Consider the following 21,691-nt stretch of genomic DNA (forward strand, 5'->3'; position numbering starts at 1 on the left):
CCCATTGGGAAGAAGCATTAGATATAAAAATCTAAATAAACCAACATGTTTCTCAACTGATGCTGCCACATGGCTGGTCATCCAAGCAGTAGTATAACATTCAATGGGTAGCAATCCATATTCATGTACTGTGCCAAAATACAAGGAAATAAAACCTGGCATTCTTTAAAAATTAACAGCTACATTCTGTCTTAGTTCTGGCATAATGACAAACCAGAGTTTGTTGCTACATCAACAAAAGTGGAAGATGTTTCTGTTCAAATGTTCCAGTCCCTCCTCCAGCTTCCTCATGTGCAGCGAGATAATTAGTTATTTTGATGTTTACAGCAAACTACATCTGAACCAGTGATCTACAGTTTGCACATCCTGGGCAAATCAGCATTCCAAACTGGTTATGCTATTGTGATGGAAAGCACAAGTCATAGTTCACTGGTACATATTTAAATATAAATTGGGGTGAAAACCCCAATTACGTAATTATCTCAATGTGCATGAGGACAGAAATGAGTGAGAATGCCTCAGGATTCCTCAGTCTCATTAGCATAGCAGCACACTATGGGTTACCATTTTATCAGACCCAAGTAACCATGAGGGAATGCCAACAGAATGGGAAATAGAAGAGGGATAAAGCAAAATGTGTGAAGGTGGCAAGAAAAAATTTAGAAGCAAATGGAGTACAAAGCTCTTCTGCACTGAATGAATCATTTCAGTCCAAACCTGACTACTGGTACTTGGTTTTGGAATGAATTTTAGGGCTGATCACAAATAATTGGGTTTAGTAAATTTCGGGTTCAGGTTTTTAAAAACTAAAAAAGTTCAGTAACATCTAATAAAGCTCATACCCAACAGCTATATTTGGCTTTTCAGTTCTCTCAGCTGCTGCTTCACAAGACCACATGGACTGGAGAAGAAGTGGCAGGGAGAAGGCAGGGACTGGCTCGATAGTCATCATGTTAGGTGCTGTTGGCGGGGGGGGGGGGTTCCTAGCAAAAGCCCAAAAAGCTGAAACTTATTTTTTGGCTCTGCCAACTGGCCTGGATTGGGGGAGGGGGGGTGTCTAAAAATCCTGATAACAGTTTCTTTGGGGTTGGGGGTGATTCAGGTTTACCAAATCTCTACCCCTAATGGATTTCCCATTCTTGTTAACAGAAACCTTTAAACTCAGAATCCAATGGGTTGTACTTGGATTTTAGGCATGCAAATCATATGCTTGTCACTGGAAGGCCAGAAGGAGTTTGTGTCACTATGACCAATGGAACTTTTTTGAGACTTTTAGTTGCTTTTAAGCACTCAAGAGATATTCAAACATTTAATAATCCAAGGACTAACCATCCCCCAAAAAGGGAAGATGCAAGCAGTTCTCTCCTATTCCAATTTACCATGCCACTGAGATATAGATAAAATAACTACAGGAAAACCATAGGAAAAATGGGCAGGAAGGAGAGATTGACATCACAGGCCAAGTTAGTTGAGTCCATTAATTTCTTGAAAAGTGCACTTCACCCTCCCCTTCCTACATCAAAAATTAAGAATAGATTCAACCAAATAGACACAGTCTCACAGTGCACTGCCAAGGAGCTCAGAAAGAATTGTAACTAGATCTTTGTTCAGTCTCTGCTCATCCTTGCACGAGAACATTGTCGGAATCTGAATTAATTTTTTAAAAACATCACAATCTCCCAAGGAATCCCTTATCTCTCATGGAAGCCTAGAATTCCGCAGAACCCTAGTTGAGAAACCCTGACACAGAGAAATAACAAAAAAGAGTCTGATATCACTCCCTCTCCCAAATTTGGGTAACAACTGTAATACCGTATATACTCATGTATAAGTCGAATTTTTCAGCACATTTTTAATGCTGAAAAAGCTCCCCTCGACTTGTATGCAGGTCATTAAAAAAATTTGTGTTTTTACTTTGCCGGCCAGCAGGGGGCGCAGTTTTTATGCTAGCGGCACCGAAATTTCAGGGTACCCTCAGAAGACACTCCTGATGATACCAGCCAAGTTTGGTAAAGTTTGGTTCAGGGGGTCCAAAGTTATGGACCCCCAAAAGAGGTGCCCCCATTCCCCATTGATTTCAATGGAAGCTATTAGTAGATGGGGCTACCCTTTTGAGGGTCCATAACTTTGGACCCTCTGAACCAAACTTCACCAAACCTGGCTGGTCTCATCAGGAGAGTCTCTCTATGATACCAGCCAGGTTTGGTGAAGTTTGGGTCAGGGGATCCAAAAGTTATTGACCCCCAAAGGGGATGCCCCATCCCCCATTGTTTACAATGGAAGCTAATAGTAGATTTTCCATTTCTGATAATATCCCTCTTAAAATCTAAGTTGGGTTTCATTTGGACATACAGATGATGATGAGGAAGCCAGTTTTGAAGGATTTTAACTCTTGTGTTTTAGCTTGGTTGCTGGTTGAGCTAAGATTTTTGTAAAGTTATTGTTGAGACCATATTGTTCTTGTTGACCCTCTTTTCCACTTACAGAGCCAGTTTATTGTTTTTCTTTGAAATAAATATTCAAAAACATTTAACCTACTGATACCTCAATTGATGTAATTTTATTGGTATCTATTTTTATTTTTGAAATTGACCAGCAGCTGCTGCATTTTCCACCTTCGACTTATACGCGAGTCAATAAGTTTTCCCAGTTTTTTGTGGTAAAATTGGGTGCCTCGACTTATATGCGGGTCGACTTATACACGAGTATATACGGTATCAAAAATCCATGAGATCAGGATCACCTGTATTTTCCTTTTTTAAATATAGTTGTTTACAATATTGGGGAAATAGCATTTGGGAAGGGGCAGCTTTATTTTATTTATTTATTTATTTATTTATTTATTTATTTATTTATTTATTTATCTATCTATTTATTTATTTATTTATTATTTATTTATTATTTATATCTTGGATTTTAAACGCCCACCCCCAAAGGGCTCTGGGTGGTGTACAGAAGGCCAAAACAATATTATACACAATAGGCCATTACATTACACACCATTAAATACATTAAATAAGTTAAAACAATTTACAGATTTCTTAAAACCTAGCAGCATCAGACAGGATTATAAAATACATTATAAAAGTGTGACGCTTGGTCCTAAGGCCAGGCGGGGCAGCAGTGCACTTTAGATATTATATTGGGCGTGCCAAGAGCGGAACAGCATGCAACACAGGGGCATCCTGGAGGGGGAATCCGCGGCTGGCCTCGCCAAAAGCATGGTGGAACAAAACCGTTTTACAAGCCCTGCGGAATTTACCAAGGTCCCACAGGGCCCGTACATCTGATGGAAGGGTGTTCCACTAGGCAGGGGTCAGTGCCGTAAATGCCCTGGCCCGGGAAGAGGCCAGCTGCATCATTGAAGGGCCGGGGACCACCAGTAGATTGGCCTCAGCTGATTGGAGAGGCCTACCCGAGACATATGGGGTGAGACGGTCGCGAAGATATGAGGATCCCAAGCCGCGAAGAGCCTTAAAAGTTAACACCAGCACCAGCACCTTGAAAGTGATCCGGAATTCCACTGGAAGCCAGTGTAGGCGACGCAACACAGGGGTGATATGTTCTCGAAAGGAACCACCCACAAACAGCCGTGCCGCCGCATTGTGGACCAGTTTCAGTTTCCGTATCAGCCACAAGGGAAGGCCCGCGTAGAGCGAGTTACAAGAGTCCAGCCTAGAGGTGACCGTTGCATGGATCACAGTGGCTAGGTCGGCCTGGGAGAGGTAGGGGACCAGCTGTCGGGCCTGGCGGAGATGGTAAAAGGCAACCTGGGTAACATGGGCCACCTGGCTCTCCATAGAGAGGGAAGAGTCCAGGCGGACCCCCAGGCTGCGGGCCAGGGAAGTAGGGGTGAGAGATACCCCTTCCAATACCGGCGGCTGAAAAACCCCATGTCCCCCACCACGGCCCAGCCAGAGGACCTCCGTCTTTGATGGATTTAGTTTTAACCTGCTCTGCTTCAACCAACCAGCGACCACCTCCAAACAATGCTGTAGAGCCGCAGGCCGAGGCCGCCCCCCCTCCATCATCAGAATGAGCTGGGTGTCATTGGCATATTGATGGCAAACCAGCCCAAAGCTCCACACCAACTGAGCAAGGGGTCGCATGTAGATGTTAAATAAAAGCGGGGACAACAAGGCCCCCTGGGGCACACCGCAATCCAGCAGGCACCTTGGGAAGCCTGGTCCCCACGCCACACTTGCTGACCCCTACCCTGGAGGGACGAGGCAATCCATTGAAGGACAATGCCCTGGACCCTGGAAACGGCCAGGCGGTGGACCAAAAGGTCATGATCAACCACATTAAACGCTGTGGTAAGGTCTAATAATACCAACAGCACCAATCCGCCACGGTCAAGTTGCATGTGGAGCATATCTGTGACGGTGATGAGGACAGTCTTCGTCCCTTGCCCAGCACGGAAGCCGGACTGGAAGGGATCGAATGCTGATGTGTCTTCCAGAAAGCCCTGAAGCTGCTCCAACACCACTCTCTCAATTACCTTCCCCAGAAACGAGAGATTCGAAACTGGGCGGCAATTGGCCAGATTGCCAGGATCTAAGGGTGGTCTTTTCAAGAGTGAGTGGACCACCGCCTCCTTCAACCCACCCGGAAATACTCCTTGCTCAAGGGAGCAATTGATCATGTTCAACAGGTGGGGTCGTAGCTCCTCCCAACATGCTTTAATAAGCCAGGAGGGGCACAGATCCAGAGGACAGGTAGTAGGTCTAACAGCAGCCAGGACCCTGTCAACATCAGACTCAGCGAGCAGGGAAAACTGGTCCAAACATGGACCTGAAGATGGCCACGGAGCCTCCAGTTCACTAATTGTATCAAGCGTGGATGGAAGGTTTGGGCGGAGTGACGCAACCTTATCCGCAAAAAAGCTCATAAATGCCTCACAGCCAATAGCCAATTGAGAATTTGTAGAACCCTCCGATAAGGAGGTAAGAGACCGAATAATCCGAAACAATTGGGCCGGGTGGGAGGTAGCAGATGCGAGAGAGGATGAGAAATACTCCTTCTTCACCCCCTTCATTTGCCCTTTCCTTCATGCTGTTGTTGGGATCGAATTGTAAATTTTGTGATTTTAAGATTTTAATCAATTGTATTCACTGATTTTAGTTAATTTATGACTATAAAGACATAGATATGATTATTTCTGTTTTATTACTTTTTATGTCAGTTGTCACCATTATTTGCTATTATTGGCCACTGACTGTAAATAAAGTATCTAGTGATCTAGTATCCTTCAGTCGGCCAACAACAACTGGTCCATCACGAACAGCACAAATATGATGTACTGGGGACATCTTTAAAAAAGGTGTCTCCTAATGTTTTGTTCAGACAGCACAGATAAAAAAGATGTCAGAGGAGAAAGAGTCTCTCCCCCGCCCCCAAACATTAAAGCCTCTTGTCAGTTTCCTCTGCTGCTGGTGCCCGACATTTTGTGCTGCAGGGGTTCTCCATGTGTGCAGCTAGTTAGTGATTGTTACCCTGGACATGTGCTGTGCAGGCTCCTGGGCACCTTTTCAGCCTACAAGAGTACGTGGTTGTACTCTGCTTGTCCTGCTGATTCTGGTAATATATAGTTTCCCCTTTTTTAATTTTCGATGAGCTGACTTTGAAGCTTCACAGATACAATTTCAGCTTCAAAGATAGCTCATCAGGCAAGTCCTCAGCTCCTGAGCTCTGCACAGTTATCAGGAGATGACTTGCAGATGACTTTAGAAAAAAAGTCCACATTTTAGTGATTTCAAAAAAAGGTGGCTTGAGCTGAAACAAGGCATCCTGAGGACGGTGAAAATGCTGTGTGGAGTTCCTCCCCAAGACACCTTTTTCCCCCCATCTCAGGGTGTCTTATTTGTGCTGTGCAGAATGGACCCAAGTGCAAACAAGAAAATATCCTCCTTATATTCACAGATCACAAGTTTATACTTTGATGGAACACTGTTCCATTTGTAAAGGGACAGGTTCTAGTACTAACACCTGCTCTGAAGACAGTGTCTATCATGTATCTCTATCTCTCTTTCTCTCTTTCTCACAATACTAGAACCAGGGGGCATCCATTGAAAATGCTGGGGGGAAGAATTAGAACTAATAAAAGGAAACACTTCTTCACGCAACGTGTGATTGGTGTTTGGAATATGCTACCACAGGAGGTGGTGATGGCCACTAACCTGGATAGCTTTAAAAGGGGCTTGGACAGATTTATGGAGGAGAAGTCGATTTATGGCTACCAATCTTGATCCTCCTTGATCTGAGATTGCAAATGCCTTAACAGACCAGGTGATCGGGAGCAACAGCAGCAGAAGGCCATTGCGTTCACATCCTACATGTGAGCTCCCAAAGGCACCTGGTGGGCCACTGCGAGTAGCAGAGAGCTGGACTAGATGGACTTTGGTCTGATCCAGCTGGCTTGTTCTTATGTTCTTATGTAGAGGTCCACCCCCTGTCAGATATTACTCAGTGATTTGACTCCTGTAATTTATGGGACTGGCTCAGTATTCATCAGGTTAGGTGCTGTCGGTTTGTTTTTTTTCAATTTACAAAGTAATTTTTTTACGTATCTGGAGTGTCCTCAACCCATTCCTTGATTATGGAGGAGCCTGTTTTTCTGCTTTACTGACTGACACTCACTTTGAAAGTTTATGTCTTCCTCTCTCTTCCACTGCCCCAAAGGAATTTGACAGTGAAGTTTGCTTTTGGAAGGAAGTAAAGAGAACTTCAAACTACTGGACAGCAAAAGGGTTGCCTGTTGGCATATTTGCCTTATCCAGAGATTCAGAGCATTATTTTGTATTTGATTCTTGATCTTCTCTACCACTACAAGTCAAAGCATTCAAAATGAAAAAGAAACATTACCTCTAACAGTTCGTCTCCAATGAACATTCTTCCATCTTTCCCTGCAGGGCTATCTGGACTGATGCCCACAACAAAGATGCTCATGCGAGATCTGTCCTTGTTGCCAGCAAGGCTGAGTCCAAGACCATTCTTATCCTTCTCAAGCTCAATAATGTGCAACTCCCCTGGCAGTTCGGCATATCTTTGTCTGATTTTCTCTGCAAATAAAACAAATCAATAGCATATATTGTTAGGGGGTTACTCTCAGCGCAACATACCAGTGGGCTGTGATTGATTCTTGCATTTTGGGTTTGGCAAAGAAGAGACAAACAAATAATTGCATGGGAGCTCATATTCTCACTGTGTGCATTCACCCACTGATACTGACCGCCAATGTCCCTTGTGCTCTACTGTGCGGCAGGATCAGCACAGCCTGCCCAGTGGTGTAAAGTCACCCTCTGGCAGTTCATGACAAGCAGTGAATTTGCTTATATTTTTTGCCAACCTATACTTACTATTGGCAGTCCATAAATTGGTTTAATGTGCATCAGCATTGATACTTTGCTATGTCCTGTCAAGGCTGTATGAAGAGCATCCAGACCATCACTAAAGTCACTGACAACCAGATTCAGTGAGGAAAGAGAAATAAATACATTTCTAGCCTTTGTTACCTCTGATCAACTGGGTTCTCGAGTGTGGAGAATATTATTTCAATGATCAAGGCAGGGAAAGGTGAAGTATATTTCCACACTATACTTTAAGAAGATGAGAGTGCACATATAGAATGATAGAGCTAGAAGGGGCCATACAGGCCAATCACTTTTAGGCCAGTTTCTAAATTATTCTCTGGACACTCAGTTATTTGGAGATTATCCTGTGATGGATGCACGTGTGGGAGACTTAGTGTTCATCTTTCCAAAGATACGTGATACACTACTTCAAATAACATTTTAGGTTTTATTAAGTGTTGTACTTTCTCACAAAGTAAAAACCCTCACAGTTGTTCCCACTAAAACCCTCTCCAGTCACTGTTTCCATTCCTGCACTGGAGTTTGAATCAAAGCTTCTCAAGTGGGATGGGGAATCATGTACAAATAGGGGAGGGAAGCTCACAAACAGTACACAAGCTATGTCTATGCCCATTGTAAACAAACATAAGTTTTTGGATGCAATAAATTCCTGATTGTGCAGGGGGCACAGTCAAAGCTCAGCAGTGAATCAGGATGCCTAGTGCAATGCTGTTTCCAGCCTAAAGGAAGCATTTATGGCATTGGCAGGCATAAATATATTTGTCCTGGCCCCTTCTGACAAATGGTCAGTAGCTACTTTAATAGGCTATGCCCCTCCCAAACAGGAATTTTCTGAATGCTGTTGACTCAAACCAGTGGCTCATGGGATGTCCAGATATTAGCCAGTTGTTTATAAAGGGCCAAGCAGGAAGCTTTTAGGTTTCTCCCAGACTGGCTGGTGTTCTTAAGTGTTCTTAAGGTGCACTGGGGAAGGGGAATGAGGCTTAGGACCTTCAGGCACATTGCATGTGTAAGTGAGTGTAAGTAAGGAATCACTGGCTAAGTGCAGAGTCAAGGTGGAGCAGCCCACCAAGGCAGCCATTAACAGGCTGCTTAGTGAATTCTGTCCCTTTAAACACATTAAGAAAATTTAATATTATGATGTAGATCAGCTGTTTAAATTAGCTAGATAAACCAACACTGTTGTGTCCTCATGGAGGAGGGTGGGGGTGGGGATCTCTGGGCAAAAGAATCTAGGACAGTTATAATTTTATGAATTCATCTTATACCCATTTCATGCAGGGCTACCCTTGGGCTTGCTCCAGAAATTCCAGTTGGTCTTGAATGCAATAGTCAGGGTCCTTACTGGAACTTCGTGTCAGACACATATCCAGCCTGTGCTCTGCCAGCTGCACTGGCTCCAGGTGGAGCACCGGGTCAAGTTCAAGGTTTTAGTACTGACATAAAGTCCTAAACAGTACTTACATCTCTCCTGTTATGTCCCCCAAAGGCTGCTGAACTCACTGTGGAAGAACTTACTTGTGGCCCCTGGCCCAAGGGAAGTCCAGCTTGCTTTGATCAGGGTCAGGGTTTTTTTAGCCCTGGCCCTGACTAGGTGGACTGCTCTGTTCAGTGAGATCAGGGCTCTGAGGGATCTGGTGCAGTTCTGCGGGGCCTATTGGACAGAGCTATTTCACCACGCACACAGTCGAGGCAACAACAGTTAAAATCTTTGGCCTTCCTTTCCTCTCCCCCTTTTCTCTGATTTTTTTGACTAATTAGTGAAATCTCAATATTTTATCGCCATCGATGAAATTGTAGATGCAAAGTATGGTTTTAGGCTTTAAATTTTATTGCATTTATTTTTGTATGAAATTGTTGTTTGTAGCCTGAGAGGGGAAGGGTGGAATAGAAATAAATAAATAGATAGATAGATAGATAGATAGATAGATAGATAGATAGATAGATAGATAGATAGATAGATAGATAGATAGATAGATAGATAGATAGATAGATAGATAGATAGATAGATAGATAGATAGATAGATAGATAGATAGATAGAAATATCACCATTTCCCAAAGAAAAGCCCCCCCTTCTGACAAGGAAGTCCCTGAAAGAGTTACAAATCGAAAATTGATATCTTACTGAGTCTGTAATATTTAAATAAATATATTTAGCTTTCTTTCATATATATTGCTTGGTATGGGTCACTATTGATAACATGGCAACAAAAGCAAACATGCTATACATAGGCACATCACTTAGCATGCATAATGAAATCATTATTCTTTTCTTTACATAATTAGACATCAGGTAGCAAAATAAAATGAGCTTAAAACAAAGCAAACTAGTTTCATGTAAAAGATCCCAATTAAGACTGTGACTTCAACTAATACTACTTCAACCATGACAAGTTCAACCACACTTTCTAAAACCAGCGCCCACATACCAGCAGGGATTTTTTTAAAAAAAGGCAATCAGAACTGTATTCAAATTATCACTTGAAAGAAAAATTCGTAAACCAGACCAGGTGAAAGAAATTAACCTATTAAAAAGAATGAAATGACAACATAAATACAGAACCACGCACTATGCAGGCACGGCTGTAGGAATTACCATTACCCTGGGAAATTGTGATAGATGTACAATGTTAACTGTGAATAGTGAATGTTTCTATGGCAACAGTAGGCAGAGTTGCTGGGGAAAGTGGAGAACCTATCAAATTAAAAGAGAAAAAGAAAACAGATATTGTCGATATAACACAAGACACTGAAAGTCTAACAAGTCAAGGCTACATTCATTGATCAGTTTTCATGAAGTCTCTGGTTTTTAAAAAAGAATAATTTACATCCTTAGACTAAGATGATGTGTGGCATAAATAAGCCTTGCTTCCATTTGTACTGCACCCTTTTTTGTCTCAGGGTTACAGCCCAATCCAGAGCTCTGGGGTAGCCAGGGATGGTGCTGCTATAGTACTGCCCCATCGTCTCCAGAGGGCTTTTCAGCAGTGCGGGAAGGTGAAATACAAAACAAACCTCCTCACTTCTGAGAAGTCTTTCACTGGGCTCAGTAGGCTTACACTACACAAAATGGTGCGCAAGTCCATGCTCCAAATGTCAGCATTCTGGGAGGCAAAGCTGGGATGAAAGTCAACTATGATTGGCTCCACCCCTAACCCCACCTTTGGAATGCCCTCACTATACTGGCAGAACTGGTGCTGAAGTGCTGAAGTGTCTGGCCATTGTGCAGGCGCACAGCAGCTGCCTGCCAGTGGATATGCCCCTCCACCAGGGTAAGTACCCTGGGGAAGGCAAATCTGCCAGCATAGGGTCCTGCCGCCTCCACAACTCCTCCTCCCCTGGATTGGGCCGTCAGTCTTCCACATTCCTCAAATGCTAAGAATTCTGCTCTCACAAGACCACTATCTTTTCATGAGCCAAGAATAATCTAATGCCAAAGGAAGATGTTCTACTTCAAAGGAAGTTCTGCCCTCACAGTAGACAGGGTGCCACACAAGAAAAAGCAAGGCTTAGGATCCAAGTCCCCCTTATATATTTCTACACCAACTGTGAATTTTGTATATGAGTGTGTTTCTGTGATCAGAATGCATTGTGCCCTGGTTCGTTTGGGAGGCCTGCAAGAAACACAAGTCACTTTTACCACATCCCAAAACAATTGGTGCACTCTTTGTGTGTTAGCTTTATCAAATTCATCATCCCTCCAGGAATAAACCGAGCTTCTTTCAGTAGAAGGGCCAGTAGTATAATTCTGTATCCCTGACCAGGAACAATTCAAGTCTGTGGGCGTTGTTTGTCCACTAGACGACAATGATGAAACAGAAACAAATGTATAGTTGTCAATTGCTTCTTGAACGCTTTTGGTAAACGGTGCTGGGAGAGAATCTTCACTCTTTCCTTGAAGGCAACGGTTTGCAGATCCTCTGGATAGTCCTCTTCCTATGACAGCCAGCTCTGTCTCCAGCCCTTGCTGCCGAGGGTTGGAAGCCAGAGGCAGCTGAAGGGAGCTCCGGACCCCACCAACAAAACGCATGAAAAACACATGAAAAGTCTACGAAGGCTGTCTGCCCCTCCCCTCCTCAGGAGCTCGGCTCTACCATTCTCTCTCAGGCACACACAATACACACACATATTGCTGTATTTCAGCACATGTATTCCATATCCCATCAGGAAAGAGGGGTGTGTATGTGAGTGCCTGCTATACAAAAGAAAAGTCGTCACTTGTACCAACAGATTAATAGTAAATGTAAGCATAAGCCTTTACCTAACATAATTTAGTTCATATACATTCTTTCAGTTACTGTTCCCATAATCTTGTACAGGAACTGTTATGAACATGACAGAAACCGCAAACCTTACTAGGACTCCAGAAAGCAATTTACAGCATCTGGGATTTGGGATACCTTGAGTTTATATTAGAATAACCCATTCATTTCCATCCCACATTGGGCCATCTTGCCAGACGTATAGCCCAATCTAGAGTTCTCAATGGTTGGAGCAGGTATGGCTGCAGCACTGCCTCATGGCCTCCAGAGGGTTTTTGGTGGCACAGGGAGGCAAAATACAAAGCAAAACATTCCCACTGCAGAAAAGCTCTCCATTAGGCTCAATGGATGTATGCCACTTAAAAGGGTGGGGTACACCCAAGTCCCAGGGGTAAACCTGACAGTGGCTTGCCCAATAAGGACACCTATTGGAAAGATTTTAAAAGGGACTTCTAGGTTCACACTTCCTACTTGACTACTTTAGTATCCTAGTTCAGAATAACTTTCACAAGAGTCAATACGATTATTTTGAAATGTGGTGGTGGTGGAAAGTGCTGCCAAGTTGCAGCCGACTTACGACAGTCCTGAAGAGTTTTCAAGGCAACAGTCAATTCCTTCTTTCTGCATGGCAGTACAGGACTTCCTTGGTAGTCTCCCGCCCAAGTACTAACCAGGGTTGACCCTGCTTAGTTTCTGAGATCAGATGAGATAAATCTGGCCTTCTCATACATTGTACAATTAGGAAATAAGATGATGAGTTTAAATTTATTAGACTTGCAGGTATGAAACTGGACAAGCAAAAGACAGCCCTTTCTTCCTCAGAGCTCACTCTCCTGAATGAATGAATAAAAATTAAATGCCTGAGCAATGAGAGCCAGCAGGAATTGAACTCTTGGAAAGAAAGTGAAGGCAACTAAAAGACATTAATCAAGTTTTACATAGTGTGAGAATGTCATTCACCAATTTCTTCTTACTTTTTGTTTACAGTACAACTTGCATAGGAAGTGTGCTGGGAGACTGCTCTTCAGAATGGGACTTTTCTTTTTATAGTGAAAAATGTGAGGAAGCTTGTTTCATGGAATCAAGAAATCAGCTCTGCAATCAATACAATGTTATACCACACATTTCCATTTCACACATGCTCAGCTCTCAAAACATAGAAACACAGCTCTTCTAGTCCACTGGTGGCGAACCTATGGCACTCCAGATGTTCATGGACTATAATTCCCATCAGCCTCTGCCAGCATGCCACCACTGTTCTAGTCCCTGTCTGGTACCCTTGCAGTTGCATGTGGAATATGACACTGTCATTCTCATGACGACATTTAAAAAAAACATTTTTAATTTTATCAACAAAAAATTACAAGAAAAGAAAGTTAACCATGATAGCAATAAAAGTAATAATACATTTTAAAAATTATAAAAGTGGATCTGCATTTATGATCTTGTAAAACAAATTAACACTAGCTAGTATACTGAATAGAACAATCTTCTTAATTGATACTTTTTTGGTCTATGACAAAACTAGTCATAAGTTACAACTTGCCTCTGTGCTTGCACCATTTTGCAGTTTGTAAATAAACAAAATACTCCAAAAGGTGCTATTAGGATTGTGTGTCTCCTTGGAGTCCTACTATTGCACCTCTAAGACAATAATCTTGCATTCATTTTTAATATCTGAAAAACAAGACTACTATCTTTATGTTTTTCCTTCAATAGTTTTTTTATTCATATTGCAATACTTTTTTCTTTTCCCATATTTTCCTTTTCCCATCACTGTGTTACAGTAAGTGAAAATTTTCACTTTCATTTGTTGAAAAATCTTGATGCCAGATAGGTGTCCCGATAAGCAAATTCCATGCAGTATATGCTATTTGCCCTCATTTCCCAAAAAGATACAAAAAGAAAAATGGTGATCTGCCAAATCCTTAAATGAAGCCTGCCCATGATATCTGTTTGTGCTGGATCAGGGTTATTTTGATACAATCTAAGAATGTTCTCCGATAAGGAAAATCCTGAAATATATCTTAACAACTTTCATCACTGAAAGGAAGTACTTTGGAGAGATCCTCATCAAACACAAGCCTTCACAAGCAATTCTTTAATCTTGTTACATCATAGCAGATTCACAAATACACATATCAGAATTTTGCAACTCAGTATTTTGCAACTGATCCCAAAATTCTCTAGATATGATAGGAATTTGTATTTTATTTGTGACTGCTGATTTCATACATGTAAGGAGTCAACTCACATGACCATCACCTGATGACTATGGAAATGTACCCAGAGGTAACGATAGATGCTGTCATTTAGACAATGTACCAGCAAACTGAGGGAATTTCTACCCTATTTAGGGAAGTATCTGATTTATTCTTAAATTGTCCAGTTTCCTTTTGGAAGAAGGTGGGCTGTATTGTGGAACATTAAGTGCTCCCCTCATCCAGGTCTGTACCCCGGACAATTGGTTATGTTTCAACAGTCTTTCTGTTTGAATTTGACTTAATCCAGAAAACTTTTGTGGTTATGGTACACATTTTACAAATGGCATAAAACAAATTTTATATGAAATCTAAGAATGGTTTTGAGAAAGCAGCAATAACTTGCTGCTAGATATTTGTACTCAGGAGAAGCCAGACAAAGGTAGCTTAACTGTCCTTTCTTTTTATTTCAGGGAATGGGATCACAGTGAAAGAGGCAACCTCTCCCACTCCGTTATCGTATTGTAGAGTTTTTTCAAGTCATCTTACTTCATTTCATTGGGTGAAAGGTAGCAGGCACAGAGGATAAAGTTTGCCATTTACGCAACAATTCAAGAATTTACTGCTGGAGAATGCAGGTAGTAGCATTTTAATCTGAACTCAGAAAATAGCAATGAATATGGAATGAGCAAATGTAAAGGCAGGAGAAGCTGCTACTTGGCACCCTGCTCATTGGGATAGGACCAAGCAAGCTATATGAATACACATTCCAATTTCAGTCTAATTCTATTTAAATAATCCAGCACAAAACATTTTATGTAGTGCCTGAGCCCAAAAGGTGCCGAAATGGAATCTCTTTACAAAGTGATGCTTTCATAAAGAAAGGGAAATGTTCAAGTGTACAAAGGATGAAACTCATAATTCAAGCTATGAATGTGACATCTCTTAATTCTGATTTTTGTACTTCACTAGTGTGGTTATGGAGCCCAAATTTGGTGGGAGGCTTTATCTAAAACAACAACAAAACAGCACTCTATGCTATTGATAAGGAAATAGGACAGTTTATACTATGTCCCTTGATGTTTGTATTTCCAGAAGTCTTTTCTGAGTGGTGCCTCAGTGGGACAGTTATTCTTCCTAATTCATCATCAGCTCATCCCCCTTTTCTCATTCCAATTCTGAATTTATGCTTCACCACAGACGATTTTATCCGGCAATTACTTTGATTTCATTAAAACATGAAGCTATGAGACCCTGCATAGACATGGAAGACCAGTCAAAGGGACCACAGAGTGGTTGGCTTCCCTAATGAGACTCCTCTGAGCACTACAGCATGAACTGGGAGGTGTTGAGTGAGACAGCAATCAGTGCCACTGGAACTCAATAATCAATTCCAGGCCCTTGTGGTGGTGACACAGACAGAAACAGAGGAAGAGCCACAAGAACAAGAAAGACAGTGTGGTGGGCATGGAAATATGAAGAAATAACACTGGAAGGAAAAGGAAAGTATTGTGATCAGGCTGACCCATGGGTGGGTGGAGGGGCTCTGTTTCGAAAATAACAGTGTCTCTACCCATCCTGTGGGGTGCATTCTCTGCACTGGCTAGTATACCCACAATGAGAGAAATCTTGTCTGGATTTGTCCTTGTCCATATCTTCCTTGCAAAATAACCTGCCTTTCTCTTCCTAGAGGAATTAAAGAAAAAACAATACCCTCTGTCAGAAAACATCCAGCCCTGGACTATATACCTTGTTAATTCAAAGAGAATGCTAATGTGATTGCTCCAAGTGTTTCTGACAGCACAACACTTTAATTTTTCCCTCTGACAAACTTTTTAAAAAGACCACCTTATTTACATTCCCTTTGTTTTTCAGTGGTGGTTGGGTTAACTCCCTGTCACCTTTAAACAGTTCCTGGCTTAGCACATTAGCAGCAAGTGTCCAAACATTAATTTTAAGTACTTCACCCATCAACTTGAGCATCTCCAATCAAGTTGATCAATTCTCTCTTGTCTTCCCCCAGAAAGGCAAGGCTTCCCTTTGTCTTGGGAGATTAAGCGTCGCTCTGCATAACCCTGAGGGCTCATTTATCCCTATAAGTAGCCCCTTGCCAAACATTCAGTGTTCAATATCTTCTGGACACCTCTCTGTCTGTTGATATTGTCCTCAATGTGTTGTTTCTTCTATCAGAACTTAGCGGGATCACTAAGCTCTGTTCATCAGATGATTCTGCTTCTAGACAAGGTAATATAACCCATCCCCCCACAAATCCCTCCACTCTTCCAAACGTATCCACTCAATTCTACATATATCCTAGGGCTGTGTGGGTGTTCTGTTGCTTTGATTATTGTGTGCTTGTATTTTTAGTATTTCTTTTTTAATAAAACCTGATAGACTTTTATCAAGTTCTCCTGTGGATTTCTTACAAAGGCAACTCTCCATAAACTTTGGCAACCAAGATTCTGAGCTTGTCCACCTCTTGTTAAGCAAGATCTGCCCTTCACCAATTCCCCACTCTAGAAAAGGCAGACCCCAGCATTTTGGGTAACAGTGATCTTTGTCAGGGGCAAAGATTAAAGATAGTGCAGCCAAATACGAAAACTGATCAAACCTACAGACCAATACCCATTTGATCAAGTTGATCAAACCTAAAGACTCATTACATGGTCTATGTGGGAAGAACAAAATGCTATGAACACCATTAAAGCATTATGACTATGAATTTATGGGAGGAAGATGAAGAGAATGTGGGTCCAGGTGGTGTTTGATTTTTCCATCAGAGGAAGGGAAACACAATGGGAACAAAAGAAAATGGAGGTGAATGACTGGTTGTGTTGGTGGTGCTGGCAAGAGCCATTTGGATTCTGGCATCATGGGCTAGGTTTTCTGAAAGATGGCCTACTAGCACGCAATATTCACCTATCAAGGTTGAGGAAGAATGTGTTTGGCAGAAACCAGGAGAGCTTTAACGTGAAATCACAAGGGGAAGAAAATTACATTCTCAGGGGTTTAAATAAAAGACACCGAACAGCAGAAGGCCACCTGAGAGTCAAATGAATCCAAAGGTACAGGGCTTTAGATGCCTACATACTAATGTCCACAGGTGGGCTTTCCAATTTACTTTGTCTAACAATTCAGTATTTAACAGATTTTTGCATCTTCACATGAATGTCAATTCATCATTTTGTACAAGTGCTTATTGACTAAATAGATATATTTCAGTTATTTTTCAATCCCACCTTCCTCCCTCATCCAGATAATGTAATTTTTCAGTGCTGGGCTTTACCAATGGGAAGCCAGTTAGCATCTGTTTTTGTAAACAATTCCATTATCTGCTTTCATTACCAGATACTTTGTGCAAAACAACTGTAATTTTGATGTTATTACATTTTCAACAAGATGTCTAGTCTTTTTCTTAGAGCTCCATGGAGCCATTTTACATCCAACAAAATAGATTTCTGGCATTTGATGCATTTCCTGAAAGGCGTTTAGTCAGAAACATCAAATTTTAAAACTATAAGTACATGTAAAAATAAATATGAACAGAACGGTTTAACCCCCTCCCCCCAGTACATTAACACCTCATTGTTTTCTATGTTTCCAAAGAAGAAGCCTGGAAAAGGAAAAGGGAACAAAACAAGGTTTATGTTCTACTACAATATTTTCTGTGTATTACAAGGGTTTATCTGTAGACTGCTTTCCTCATATGGCACACACCTTGACTGAAAAATGTGGGATAAAACTAAATGAACAATATTTTACAGCCTTATCATTGTTAAACAAATCCTGTGTTTTAGGGCTCTGAGTTGTAATTTTTGCTCGGTTAATGGTGACGCTAGCAGATATATAGAAGACCAACAGCCTTCATCAGAGCTTACTCCCAAATAAATATGTGAAAGATGTCTGCAATACAGATATCAGAGTTGTACGATTTCACACAATCAGATAGATGCTGAAGGGCTTACTGCTGTTTTTTGTCCTCCAAGGAACAAGGAACATGTACACATCTAGCTCAGAGTATTACTGTATATACTGGCGTATAAGACTACTTTTGAACCCTGGGAAATCATCTGTAAAGTCTGGGGTCGTCTTATACGCCAGGTACTGAGTGGGTGGTACTGAGCAGGTGGTACTCTATATTTTAACTGGAAAAGTGGGGGGGTCATCTTATACCCCCAGTCATCTTATACGCCGGTATATACGGGGTAGTAAAGGACTTGAAGAGGATACAGTTATTGACAATCTATGTGCTCTGACAAGCATTACCAGATATATTCACTTTATTCATTACCCAGCCAATCTATCCACTGGGATTCCAAACTGGTTTAGATCATTCTCTTCTCCTCAGTTTTACCTCACAACCCATTGACTAGATTAGGCTGAGAATGTGTGACTGGTCCACGGTCACCCAATAAGCTTCCTTGGCAAAGTAGGGCAGAGGTGTGGCTAGGGAAAATGGAGCCCGTCGCAAATTCTGAGTTTTGCGCCCCTCTTATGGACGGCCTCCCCACCACCAAAGGCCGCCCTCCCCCACTACGACCAAAGAACAATTTTTTTTGCACCATGTCATCTCAAAGTCACAATCACATTATAGAACATGCCCCAACTCACAAATCTGAACACATGCCCCAGCTCACAAATCTGGACTCCCTGGTTGAAACAACATTGAAAGTGATGCTGTTTGAGGGGGTGGGGGAATCCACCCTGAAATAGCATAACTTTTAATGTTGTTTGGACTAAAGAGCCCAGATTCTTCTTTTAAATCCACCTTAAAGGGAGAATCTGGGCTCTCTAGTTTAAACAACATTGAAAGTGATGCTGTTTCAGGGAGGATCCCCCCCCCCCAAAATACAGCATCATTTTCAATGTTGGTTGTTGTGTGTTTTCCAGGTTGCGTGATCGTGGTCTGGTAGATCTTGTTCCTAATATTTCACCAGCATCTGTGGCTGGCATCTTCAGAGGTGTATCACAGAGAGAAGTCTGTTATACACTGTGTCCAGACTTCTCTTATTATAGACTTCTCTCTGTGATACACCTCTGAAGATGCCAGCCTCAGATGCAGGCGAAACATTAGGAACAAGATCTACCAGAACACGGCCACACGGCCAAAAAGCCCACAACAACCAGTTGAATCCATCTGTGAAAGCCTTCGACAATACTTTCAATGTTTTTTAATCTAGGGAGTCCAGATTCTCCCTTTAAATCCACTCAGAAGGGACCAGAAACTGCGGACAATTTGAGGGTGCCAGTTAGGGGAGCAATGTTTAAGTTAGAAGTACCAAAATTTCAGGCTACTTTCAGGATACTATCCTGATGATACCACCCAGGTTGAGTGAAGTTTGGTTTAGGGCAGGGGTAGGGAACCTGCGGCTCTCCAGATGTTCAGGAACTACAATTCCCATCAGCCTTTGTCAGCATGGCCAATTGGCCATGCTGGTAGGGGCTGATGGGAATTGTAGTTCCTGAACATCTGGAGAGCCGCAGGTTCCCTACCCCTGGTTTAGGGGGTCCAAAGTTATGGACCCTCAAAGAGAAGCCCCATCTACTATTAGCTCCCATTGGAAACAATGGGGGATGGGGAACCCCCTTTGCGGGTCCATAACTTTGGACCCCCTAAACCAAACTTCACCAAACCTGGCTAGTATCAGCAAGAGACTATCCTGATTATATCAACCAGGTTTAGTGAAGTTTGGTTCAGGGGGTTCAAAGTTATGGATCCGCAAAGGGAAGCCACATTTACTATTAGCTCCCATTGGAAACAATGAGGGATGGGGGCACCACCTAAACCAAACTTCACCAAACCTGGCTGATATCATCAGGAGTGTCATGTGATTATAACCTGATATTTTGGTGCTGCCAGTCTAAAAAGTGCACCCCCTGCCAGCCAACAAAGTAAAAACAGTAAAATATTTTTAAAAATACATGTTTGAGTTTTGGCGCCCCCCTGCAGGTATGCGCCCGGTGCGACACGCCCCCCATCCCCTGGTGGCTACGCCACTGAAGTAGGGACTTGAACGTGGATGTTCCAGAGCTGTCAGATCCTTTAAGCACTACATCACACATTTGTATACTTCCTTTTCTCTTTAGGCTACTATTTCATCAGACACTCTGTGTTATCTAATACAAATACAACTATCTTAGATTACTTGTGAATTATGCACAATCATTTAAACTACTTTGACATCACAGGATGATTCTTTTAGGTTTTTAATAGATACTTCTGTATAAAAGTAATCATGCCTCTGAGCAGGTGGTACTGGTTCTGGTTTCATTTATAAAGGGAACTCGCATCGGCTCTTTCTTACAAACAGATGTATACAAATACAGGCAGGATGTAAATACATTCACTGTAACATGTGAAAGGGTCTACTATTAAAGTTCTATTGACTTACATTTGGGCAATTTAAGCAGTATTATAATAACTGGGGAAACTAGCATTCAGTGTGTGTAAATTAAAAATACAGTAACACCACCTTATATGTTGTTTTGCACTGATAGTGCTTTACTCAGCAGTAATGCTGCAGCAAACATTTGTTTTTAAGCATTATGTTCCCAAAGGATGGATTATCATAATCAAAATATATATCCTGAACCACAAAATAGGTCAATTGTCAGTAAATGAAATTGTTAATTATATATTTTCTCCTGGAACTGGAGCCCCATGTGGCCCCTTCCTTATTCCCTGTAATGTGAGTAAAAGTCAAACTCCAAACTAAACTGAATTATCTGGCACATCATCCAGTTTTTAATTAAAAATTATAACTCTGGAATCCATGCCCAGACGTTATACAATCCTAGATTCCATTCTGGCCTGGTGACCACTAAATGCAGCCCAGCACAAGTCTTTGGTTCTTCCAAGGAACATAATGTTGAACAATTCCTGAACAACGTTGAAGATAAAGCCGATAACTAGGGGAGGATATTTAAAATATTTGCTTCCAAAATTTATGCAAAATCAGAAATATCAAGACACTTTGTATTATCACTGTTTAAGACAGTGTCTTACATTAATTTTTTGCTCCCAAAGATGTGCTATGTCTTATTTTCAGGGGATGTCTTATTTTTCCGCTCCACAACTGCATGCTCTGGTCGACAGGCATGCTTCCAAACAAAAACTTTGCTACATCTTACTTTTGGGGGATGCTTTATATTTAGCCCTTCAGCAAAACCTCTACTACTTATTTTCAGGGGATGTCTTATTTTCGGGGAAACAGGATAGATCAAGAGCAGACTTCTCTGTTTGACTCTGAAATTATGTATTCCTTTGTAATGCATTTTGCAGTGTAATCCTGGTGGGGGCGAGTTGCCTCATAGCTGGAAATGGCACAGCCGCACCACCTTCTAAGAGGCTTGCTGTGCTACAGACAGCACGTGAAAAGTGACAAAGTCCTTTTCTGTGTGTAAATGACCTATGCAGAACAATGGGCTACACGACGGATTTTGCTGATAAATGTGCACCGGCAAATGGGGGCACTCCTAGCCTAAAAGGGCTTGAGAAGTGGACTATAGGCATCTCTGCCTTTGGGAACACTCCCATTGGTGCTGGTAAGGGTTCCCGCACAGGAGGAGTGTTAGCGATGCAGCTGTAATAAGGTGTCGCTCCGCTGCATGGCTCCCTACCACCAACATAAACTCCCATGTGCCTGTGTAATGCTCCTTATGCTGACTTAAGTAAGAGATATGCCAGCACAGTGGTCATGCTCAAGGACATAGCTAAGGGGCGGTTCCCTTAGGTTCAACCCCCCATTACATGTCCGAAGCTCTGCCCCAGTTTGTGGTTTTTTCTATTTTTTGTATTTTTGTTTTTGGCCTGCAGGGGACTCTGTTTTTAGGATAGCAGCACCAAAATTTCAG

The 21,691-nt window shown here is 42.0% G+C and overlaps 1 protein-coding gene across 8 annotated transcripts in view; it reads right to left on the minus strand.

Annotated features, from left to right (window-relative positions):
• PATJ (PATJ crumbs cell polarity complex component) overlaps positions 1-21,691 on the minus strand; it is a 211,710-nt gene that overhangs the window by 72,134 nt on the left and 117,885 nt on the right. For all 8 annotated transcript variants that reach the window (XM_048496111.1, XM_048496109.1, XM_048496108.1 and 5 more), the window contains one exon: positions 6,865-7,061. In XM_048496111.1, coding sequence (XP_048352068.1) covers positions 6,865-7,061 — 197 coding nt within the window. The remainder of the gene's footprint in view (positions 1-6,864; positions 7,062-21,691) is intronic.

This window comes from Sphaerodactylus townsendi, linkage group LG05 (assembly GCF_021028975.2).
Source record: "Sphaerodactylus townsendi isolate TG3544 linkage group LG05, MPM_Stown_v2.3, whole genome shotgun sequence".
NCBI classification, from domain to species: Eukaryota; Metazoa; Chordata; class Lepidosauria; order Squamata; family Sphaerodactylidae; genus Sphaerodactylus; species Sphaerodactylus townsendi.